Here is an 11,056-nt window from a genome sequence, read left to right as displayed (position 1 = left end):
GGATTAGAAGTGAGAAAAAGTTGAATGTTAGGTTAAAGTTAGATTCAGAACTAGAATACCTTAGATAACTTACCTAATTCTGGTTTAGTTGAATCATTAAGATGAAGTCTGAGTGTCGAAGTTCTAGGAATGCCTCTGGCTTTCCCGGGACCTTTTATATTAACTATGCGGGCACCTTTACCATACTGAGAACCTCAGGTCTCATTCCATACTATATTGTTGTTTTTCAAATGCAGGTCGAAAGGTATCTCATTAGGCGTATGGACACCTGAAGCGAAGTGGTTACTGGGTTATTTTGGTGTGTAGTAATGTATATACACGTACTTAGCTTTCTCTCTGCATAACTTATTCTTTTTGATCCTCCTAGAGGTTTATGGAGAGGCAGGGTTTTGTCTATGTACATTTTGGGTTTTGGATATGTATATATATATGTAAATATTCTCCGGCCAGTCTTGACTTCGCAGACTGAGTGAGGAGCTTGTTATTTTGTACCTTTGGCTTTCTATTCATACTTTTATTATCTTACGTTTGATAGTTATAGTTTAACTCACACGCAAGTTGTTCTGTTTCCGGAGCGTGGCGCTTTTCATTTTGGCGATTTTGTTTTACCCATTTTTCAAGACTCCTGGTCTAATATCTTCTTTCTACTACTATAAGTATGTATTTTATTTTTTTTAGAAATCGTAATACCTCGCCATCTCTGCTTTACGACTTAAGCATAAGGCTCTGTGTGGTAGGGTGTTACAGATAAAAGTGGAAATAAAAAAATGTGTCTTTGTTTCAAATCTGTGTCAGAGGTTAAAGGAAAGACACAAAAAACATGTATTTTGTGTCCATATGTGTGTCACCGTGTCTATAATAATTTTGTGTCTCATTAAACAAATAATATACATGTGTCACCATGTCCATATCTCTGATAGACATAAACACCAACCAAACGAGCCATAACTTTTTTTTTGGGGTAAAAGAACCCTAACTTTTAATAGATATGGAGTTTTAACACATATTTTTTTTCTTTTTGGCACTGAAAGGATCTAACATGCCCAAAGCTATAAAGTAGTAGCCAAACTGACGTCGGGACCTAACTTGGGTCACTAATCTTAGCGAGGTTAACAATTCCACTATGGTAAAAGTAGCAAATAACCCACATTGGTTTGCCAAGTCAAGGATGCACTTCTTACTCTCAAAGAGGCTAGAGGCAAATAAGTTGTGTGTTTATTTTTCTCTAGACTCTTTGAGAGTAAGAGGTGCATCATTGGCTTGGCCAACTAAGATGGATTTATTGCTATTTTTATCATAGTGGGGTTGCTAACATCGCCAAAATAGGTGAATCTAAACTATGTCACCATAGTGGAGTTGTTAATCTCGCCAAGATTGGTGAGTCCAAGTAACATCCCAGCGTCACAAACATTTGGACTGAGAGAAAAAAAAAATATAACAGCAACAATTAGAAATACATTTTTTGTCTTTTGGATAAACTTGCACTAGCCCATTGTGTATGTGAAAAGTAAAATCTGTAGCCATAGTAGCTAGAATCTCGATTTAACTTTTAAAATTTTTCGATATTACGATTTTAAATGAGTTAATTGATTTTACGAAATTTGTACTAAGTGTGATAATTTTAGGATTTAAATCTTGTACATAATTTATTTTTTCATTTTAATGTAAAATATTGATTTTCTTCTGCCTTGCTTGCTTGTAGCTGTTGGGCAAGATACTACTTTTCTTAACTTTTTTATTTCGAAAAAGGTAACTCGGCTCGGAATCTTGATACCATTATTTACCTCCAGCTGAATAGGATGAGAGCCTCGTAGTATTCTGTGTCCAAAAGATTTTAGATTCCAAAAAGAAGGTGAGAAAAAATTAAGAATTTAAGACAGGATAGCCAGACTAGTCGGCTAGATTGGGCGCCGACGAGAGTCGAAACTTTTACTTCTAAAACCACCCGCCGAAAGAAGCCATAGACACAATTTTTGTTTTTGAACAATAGCCACAGATATAGTTAGGGATGAGTTTTTTTTCTTTCTTGGGCCTCACGGCCCCTTCTCACACACAAAAAAGGAGCGAATTCAGTAATTGTTCTATTTTTCTTTACTTTTTATAGAAGTTTTGCTAACAACACTTATTTTAAAAATATATTTCGAAAACACTATAGAAAACACTACTTTCCTTCACTTAAAAAAATGTAATTCAATTCGAGAACCTCGATACAATCGAAAGAAACCATAGGGCAGGCATAGGCATAGTTCTTTTTTTTTTTGGACAGTAGCTATAGACATAATTAGGGCTTTTTTTTCGTGTTTTAATTTTCTTTCTTGGACTTCACCGCCCATTGTCACACCAAAAAAAAAGGGAGCAAATCAGTCTTCAATAGTTCTATTTTTCTTTATTTTTTATAGAAGTTTTGCTAACACTTATTTAAAAATATATTTAAAAAACACTACAAAATAAATTATTTTTCTAAAAATTATTGAAAATTTCTTTTTATATTTTCAATACACTAAATATATAAAAAAATTTAATTTTTTTATTATAAAAATATTTCTTTAGAAAAAAAAAAACAAATTGTAAAAGTGTTTTTAATAATCAAAACTAAACACACTCATGATTTCACTAATTAAATTTTGGAAGTTATTGTATTTAAATTCATGGTATGGAGAACAAAGTTATTATAATACTAGAAATATAGTAAGATCACAAAGATCCAAAACATATACATATAGTGACATTATTGTGAGATATATAATAACATATACGTAAATTTTAAATAGATAAATTATTATTTCTTTACAAATAATAAATACAAAGATAGTAACTCAGATGACCCACAATGTTTAAACATTATAAATCAAAATAAGTTTCTGTACATAAATTAGTTTAGAGAAGGTACTAAAACAAATGGCCATAACATATATCATTGATTATGAGAAGTTTAAGAAGGATTTTAGTGGCAGAAAGAACAAGAAGGGTTTTGTATCATGGTTGGGGTAGGAAAGTAAAATGTTGGGTGGTTGGGCATAAAGATAGCTTACATGAATTGGTATAGGGAGGAAGAATTTGTCAGAGAGAGGATACATACAATGCATGCATGCATATAATATAGCATACTGCCTCTCTTTTGCACTTTAGTCGTCTTTATTCTCTAAATAAATAATATTAAAAATCTCATCTCATCTCATCTCATCATTTCATAGGGTGTGTTGGGACCTTAGTGGAATATCTCACATGGACGGATTTCATTGGACGTGTCTTGTCCATATCTATATATCATCTTTCTTTCCTTCTCTTTTTATTTTTATTTTTATTTTTTCCTCATTTAATTAATTTAATGAAAAGAAGGAAGGATAATGAAATAATTAAATTGGGGTATTTACTATATGTGGCATGACCCTTCAAAAACCAGCACCTTAATCATTCGACCTTGTCGCGGGAGGCAACCTACTTCCAAACCCTACCCATTTATTTTCTAATGAAGCCGTAACTATTGTTGGATTGCCACAAGATAGAAATAAGAATTAATTAGGAAGTAGGTGTAAAATTATTAGTCTATTAGATGATGTAAAATTATTTATAGATTTATGTTTAATACTCTCAAATTTTAAGAGATTTATTTTACGATATAATATTATAATTTTAATAACCAAAAGATGTAGAATTTGATATTTAATTTTCTTAAACTTTTAGAATAGATATTTCACCACACAGTCTTAGTGTACTTATTCCTCATGCATGTTATGTTGGTGTATGTGTGTAATATTAATATGTACGTGGATGAAAACAAAAAGCAAAACAAAACTAGAGTTTTGAAATGGGGAGTTATTGTACCAAAATTCAATAATAATACGGAATAGATGTTTATATAGAATAAAGTTTCAAATATATTGACAACATATACGGTGATTTTATCAATGTTGATATATACATGTATATACAGTATTAAAAAGTTTAATTGAAAGCACTATGAAACTAAAAAAAAATATTTTATTAAAAATATTAGAGAATAAAAGTTATTGTTTTTAGTCATCAGTTAGTTATTAATATTTAAAAGTGTTGACTAAATTTATGTTATTAGTTTATAAGATTAAAGAAATTAGATTGATGGTTAAAATGAAAGACAAAAATAATAATTAAATTTTAATAACTCTTAATAAGTATTTTTTATATTGTATATATCTTTTTGAGTTGCATAGTTGCACTAAATAACCAAAAGGAAAACTATTTTAAGAGTTAATTTTTTTAAAATATTCTTTTATTGGAAAATTTAAGGAAAAAATATTAGAGTTGAACGCAAATTTTTTAAATCAAACCAAATAAAATAATATGCAAGACATTTAATTACTATAAACTGTTGAATCAATTGTTATAATTTTTTTAATTAAGAAATATAAAAATTATATAAATATAGAATATCAATGAATAGTTTATAGACATAAAAAAAATCATAAAATTAATTATGTGAGTTATTACTTTGTTAAAATATAAAAAGTATTTTTTATAGGTAAAGAATTGATAATAGTCATTAAATTTGTCACTTGTAAAATTAAAATTAAGGCAAATAAATCTGAAGAGCTAGATATGTAGGTAGCAACTAGCAAGCAGCAAGTTTGCTGAGTGTTTCTTCCCTTTTGATGTGTATGAGTCTGAAATCATGATACGGTTGGAATTGAAATAAATCATAATGGTCCCCATGGCATGCAAGCTAGTTAGCTAGGCTTCCATTCTATTTAAAAGGAGTAGGTTCTCCCAAATCCCAATAATATATATATAGTTTAAACTTGTTGGTGTATTTATATGAAATACATGGAATCAAACAAACCCAAGGTTTGTTTGGTGTGGATTGTAGTCAGACACCTCGAATGCACAATACAACACTTCCAACTATCTATCTATGTTTCTGTGTGTTCTCCAGACCCTAATTAATTAACAACCGACCACATTCCATATCCGTTATTCAGTTCAGCTTCAATCCCCCGCTACAAATTAAAGTTGGGTTTGGACAAAAACTAATATATATAAGGCTCAACGTTCATTTCCATATATATTAGTAGTAGTGGTGAAACAATTCATATATATATCCAATTTCAATTATTAATACCATCAACTCTTTCCATAAAATCATTTTGATAAAAACATAAGACTAATTCCTTGATGAATACACTATTTTCAGATAAGGTTTTTAGACGTATTCAAAGTACAATAATACTCTTCGAGTTGTCTAAATATGGCATGGGTAAAGTACTAAATTGGTATGGTTCCTACTTTTTGGTGTAATTCTGTTTCGATTCTTAAGGTTTAAAGTGTCATATTTGAATATAAAAAAGTTTCATTTAGTTTCAATATAATTCTACCGTGAGATCAAAATTAAATAATTAACAAAATATCTCATATAACAGCAGTGTAATAATTAACAAGATCGATAATTTGGAGAACAAGTACAAGTTCAAGAGACGCAAAATCAACCGTAAATGCACCAATACATTTATTTATCATTCTCTGTAGTTTAATAGAAAATATGTTATTTAAATTGTAAGAAGAATAATAAATAAATATATTAATACATCTATGGTTGATTTTATGCCTCTAAAACTTGTATTTGTTCTCCAAATTATCGATCTTATTCTTGTACTGTTGTCATGTAGGACATTTTATTATTTATTTAACTTTAATATCACGATAGGACTACATTAAAACTAAATGAAATTTTTTTATATTTAAATACTTTAAATTTTAAAGACCAAAATACGGTTACGTTCAAACGTAGAAAACCAATTTGATGCTTTGCTCCTAAAATATATTATATTAATTTTTTAATAAATCTAGAAAACAAAAATGATAATTATTTTGAAATGCTAATTGCATGATCATCACGTTATTTAATAATGTTCGGAAAGATATTGTGTTACCTTGCACCAAAAAGCCAAGGAATATTATTTATAGAATTAAAGACGAAAATGGTTTATGGTACAAGGCAAAATTCATTCCAATGATTTTTTAAAAGATACTACAATTAAAAAGTTTACATAGATACTATACACGTTAAATGTAATTCTTTTAAATTTTCTACGAACTTTAATGTATTGGAAAAGTCTATACTTTTTTTAATTTAATTTTTTTAACCAATGTCTTCATTAGGATATTCATTAGATATTTTTTTTTGAATTTTCAAAATCAACTCTACTAACTAGGAAACCAATAAAGATCAACCAAACAAGTTTACTCACTCACTCACAATTTTTTTATAATTATCCTTTATTTTGTTCTTATTTCTTTTTTTTAATCCACCACTACAATTTCACCTCTTACCACAAGCCGACCACTCATCGCCACTCCCGTTTATCTTTAATTTTAAATTATAAATTAAAAAATAATTTTATAATAAAGAATTAGTTATTATTAACTAAAAAAGGTAATTTCTTATTATACTTATTCTTCTATAATATTAAGTTTGAGAAGTGTTTTGCTTTTTGCCGTGAACTTTGCATAGCACTCCTGGATACTGGATATAGTGGAGAATGAGATGATCCGACAGACTTGCAAGGAGAATTAAATATAAAAGGTATATATGCAAAGATAAAATGAAGAAGATAAATTATTGTAATATTAAGGAAAAAGGTATATATGCACATATAAAATATAATGAAAGGAAAAAGTTATAATAAAGTGAAAAATTCTAACCGTTTTTCTTTTTCCGTCTCCTATCCTTTTCTCTATTTTGATTTTTGACCACGAATATATACAATAATGCAACAATCCATAATTATAGTTAGGAAATTTAAGAGTAGCTTAATTGTTATATATGTTAATTAGATAAATACACGAATTTTCCTACTCAAACATGACTCGTTATTTAACTTGTCTTAAAAATGATAAATCAAAATTTGCAAAATACTTATATCGTTTTAGTGAGTTGAACCTATTTTAAATGATTAGGCACTTTTAATATTCTTAAATATGAAGATTGAAGGAACTAATTGAAAGATAGGAGGAATGTGTCAGAGAAGGATACATCGCACTAAGTAGAAGGTGGCAAGATGATGAAGCTAAGGATAATGCATATGCAGATTATATTGTAGGGAGTGCCCTGTGTTTGTTTCTTTGATATTTTTTTATTTTTTATTTTTTTTCTCATAAAAAATTAAATTAATTAAAAACCTCATCTTCTCATTGGCTGTGTCGGGATCAGAACCTGCTACGTAGACTATTTCACATGGGCCGAATTATCTAGACTCGTTATAACTTCTCCATGTTTTTCTCACCTTGGTCTATTTTAATTTGTTTTGTTTTATTTATTTATTTTAACAAAAATAAATGGATAACGTCATTTTCTTAAACATTTTATAAATTCGTTATCACATTTCATACATATCTATATTTTGTGGTTATTTAATTTATTTAGTGTTATACTTATCTATGTAAGCAAGCGTTTTAATTATACTTAATAGATAAAAATCAATATTTTACTTTCAATAATTACGATGCCAATTCATACCAAATTGATTCTTCTTTTACATCCCAGTTAATATTTAGGGTGTTTTACCATTTAGTCGTTATAAAGAAATAATAAAAAAGATTGATAGGTAAACTTTTTTAATATAATGCATTATTTAAGAATTTCATATGTAACTTTATATTTTAGAAAAAAAAAACTCATTTATGAAAATTTTTCATCTACCTTTACACCCTAAACTAAACAAAGTGCTCTTATATAACGGTATTACATGTAACATTTTATGTGCAGCTTATACCGTTATTATGTAATAAAAAAGAGAAAAACAGAAAAAAAAGGTGGAAACTCAGTAAATTTCACGTGAAGTTGATAATTGAGAGCCGTTAGATGATTTGACTAATTTGACTAAATTTTTATTTAACGGCTCTCATCTATCGACTTCACGTGAAACCTGAGTTTTCACCTTTAAAAAATTAATGATTTAATCAAATTTATTGAATATATATTTGACAGTTTAGTTGATTATTATTTTTATATAAAAATAATTTTATGTAAATATTGTCATAATATCAATCCTTTTAAAGTTTAAATTGATACATTCTTTTAAATAAGAATCTTTTGTGTTTATATTTAAATTTATGTATAGACTTTTTTTTATTTGTCATATGTTAATTTTTAAATTTAATAAGAATCAAATTCTAAAATTTTAAATATAAAATTTAATAAAATTTAAATTCTAAATCTTCTGTCAAAATATAAAAAAAAAACATATAAATAGTTATATTTTTAACAAATATTATCTATTAATTTATCGAAAAATATTAGTAACCAACACTTTTTATCAATATTAGTCAATAATTTTTTTTATTCAATTAAAATTTAATATTTAAGATTTAAAAGTTTGTCCAGAAATTAAGAAATTTTGTTAGTTACATAACATTATTGATAAATAAATAAAAAAAGTTCCCTGGCCTAATCGGTGGAAGATGGACATGTGTATGAGGGTGTGATCCTTAAGACAATGAACAGCCAAATAATTTGACCTTGCTTGGGGAGGCAACCTACTCCTCTCACCCTATCCGGTCCCTTTTCTTCTCAAAGCTAAGACCCGCCACACACCGCTATGGCTTTCATCCCTAACGTGCGTTTTCAATAATAATGCACTTCCTCCTCACTACTCTCTATTCAACACCACTTTATTTCTCTTTATATATTAACTACAAATTCACCATTTTTTAAAAGATATATATATCTACTCTAAATTTTAATAGTATAAAAATAAAATATTAATTTAAAATATTGCTAAAAGGTAGGTCTAACATTTCTCTTTGTCCAAATAATCGATTATTAGATCAGTTAAGAAGTACATGTGTGTTGCATAAAAGACTATATGTTTTTATAAATATAAAAAAAATCTTTAAAAAGAATATAACAGTTGAAAAATGAATGAACGCATGCATGATGGGTATTGGAATGAAGCGCCGCATAATTGCATTAGCATGTGATCCCCAAGATATTGAAAGCCGTTAATCTAATCCGATAATAATTAACTATTCAACACATGACAAGAGCATAAGCAGCGTGCGTGCATATATATATATATATAGTAATAATGATGATGATCTCGGTCCTCGCGAGATAGATTTGCTTGTAATAAGAAAAATGGAAAACAGAGATGAGAATAGATAGATTGTTGATGATGATGATGATGAATATATAGTATTAGGTTATTGAATAAGACTTGAGTGTTTTTTCTACCTTCCATCCTTTTACATTGGAAAAAGAGAGAAACTAACAATGCAAGTGCAATGACGACGACAAGTTACAACACTGACACAACAGAACAGAACACAACAGAATTGATGAGGCTCATCATCATCATCATCAGCTGAGCAATTGTTTTGAAGCAGAAGAACTCATCAGCATGGGAGGATAAGGTTGGTGGCAACCTTTAACCATAGCAGGATAATTACTGCCATTAATGGATGATGAGAATCCCGTGAAGCCATTATTATTATTACATGTTCTCCCTCCTCCTGCTTGTTCGAGAGTCTGCACTTGCTTCTTCAAGAACTTGACGTAGTGAATGGCCTCATCCAACATGGAAGCTGTGTCCATTTTAGTTCCACCGGGGACTAATCTCTGAAGAATCCTTATCCTCTCGCTTATCCTCTCCCTCCTGTGCCTCGCCGCCACGCTCTGAGGATCCTTTGAGATCTTCACGTTCCTCCGCTTTGGTGGCTTTATAGACTCCGGGTCTATGTGAACCGGTTGCATAACCGCCACCCGGAATATCATCTCCCTCATGGCAGCCATCGAGTTCTTCTTGTTGCTGCCATCGGAACAAGAAGGAGGAGGAGGAGGAGGGTAGGGAAAAGAAGAAGTAATAATATCATCGTTGTTGGTGGTGATTACAGGTGGTGGTGGTGGTGGTGCCATGGAATGTTGTTGTTGGAAGATGAAAGTGGGATTAATCAAGTTTGGTTCAACATTATTGTTATTATGGAAGTCGGTTTGTGATGGGTAGGTGGTATAAAAAGGAGGTTCAGATAATTCAGGAGGAGGAAGCTTTTCCATCTGCTGCATCATCATTGCCATCATGTCCATGCTGTCACTAGCAGTAGAGGTTTTGAATATGTCCACATCCATGAGTAGTAGGGAACAGGGAGGAATGGAAGAAGGAATGAAGCTGCTAATAGGCTAAAGTGAGGAGCAGAGCATGGGAAGGGGAAGGGGCAAGGGATGTGGAAGTAGGGTTTTTATGCAGAAAAAAAGATAGAAGGAATAAAATAGTGGAGCTAGCTAAGAGAGTGTACAAGATGATGAGAAAGAAAAGAGGGTAGTATTATCTTTGTGACCGACCAACAACAACAACAATTTTGTAGCAGAGCACAAACTCCTTTTTATAGCAACTTGTCACCAATAAATGTGAACAAAATCGATATATTTTTCTTTTGGATTACAACTGCTGATCCATCATCATATCTAATTCAGTATTTGTTAGTACTTGTTTTAATACTGCTAAATCAATTCAATGTTGTTAGCCATGATTATTGGAAATTGGAATTATATATTGTTGTTGAAGGAGACCGCCCATGATGCCTTGAGGCTAATCTTGCACCATGGATGTGAGGGTCAAAGCTAGAAGCATTTAAGATCAACGGTTGAGGATGAGAAGGGACCACATGCAATAGAATTGAAACGATAATGGTTGAATTTGAATGCTGCTTGGTGCATGAACCTTGCTTCATTGGTTCAACTCCAAAAGTTTATACATATTTATATGCCATATATATCCCTTTGTTTTAACTGAAACTTTTCTTGAGCTTCACTTTGCCTTCCACTTTTTGTTCTAAGGAGATAAAGCCTCAAGTAGCCCCCACATTCACATGACATATGTCAGAAAAACACGGGGTGATAAAATCAAATCCATTACATAGCTTAATTTTAATATCACCGGCGAAAGCTAAGAGATCAGATCACAACAATATACTTGGGTGGACCCAACTATTATACCTCTATACACCGTAGCAGAAATGTAGAATGCTAAATGTTCAATAATGAATTAAGTAATCATTATTCACGAGATGCTTTATGAGAGTCACAACT

At 30.2% G+C, this 11,056-nt stretch overlaps 1 protein-coding gene across 1 annotated transcript; it reads right to left on the bottom strand.

The window, feature by feature from the left end:
- Nucleotides 1-9,205: 9,205 nt before the first annotated feature.
- LOC107487759 (transcription factor HEC2) lies at nt 9,206-10,301 on the bottom strand. Its single transcript, XM_016108454.3, has one exon. It carries the CDS (start codon nt 10,094-10,096, stop codon nt 9,332-9,334), a length of 765 nt encoding a protein of 254 aa, XP_015963940.1. The 5' UTR covers nt 10,097-10,301; the 3' UTR covers nt 9,206-9,331.
- Nucleotides 10,302-11,056: the final 755 nt, after the last annotated feature.

Source organism: Arachis duranensis, chromosome 5 (assembly GCF_000817695.3).
Source record: "Arachis duranensis cultivar V14167 chromosome 5, aradu.V14167.gnm2.J7QH, whole genome shotgun sequence".
Lineage (NCBI taxonomy): Eukaryota > Viridiplantae > Streptophyta > Magnoliopsida > Fabales > Fabaceae > Arachis > Arachis duranensis.
This window is presented reverse-complemented; position numbering and strand designations above follow the sequence as displayed.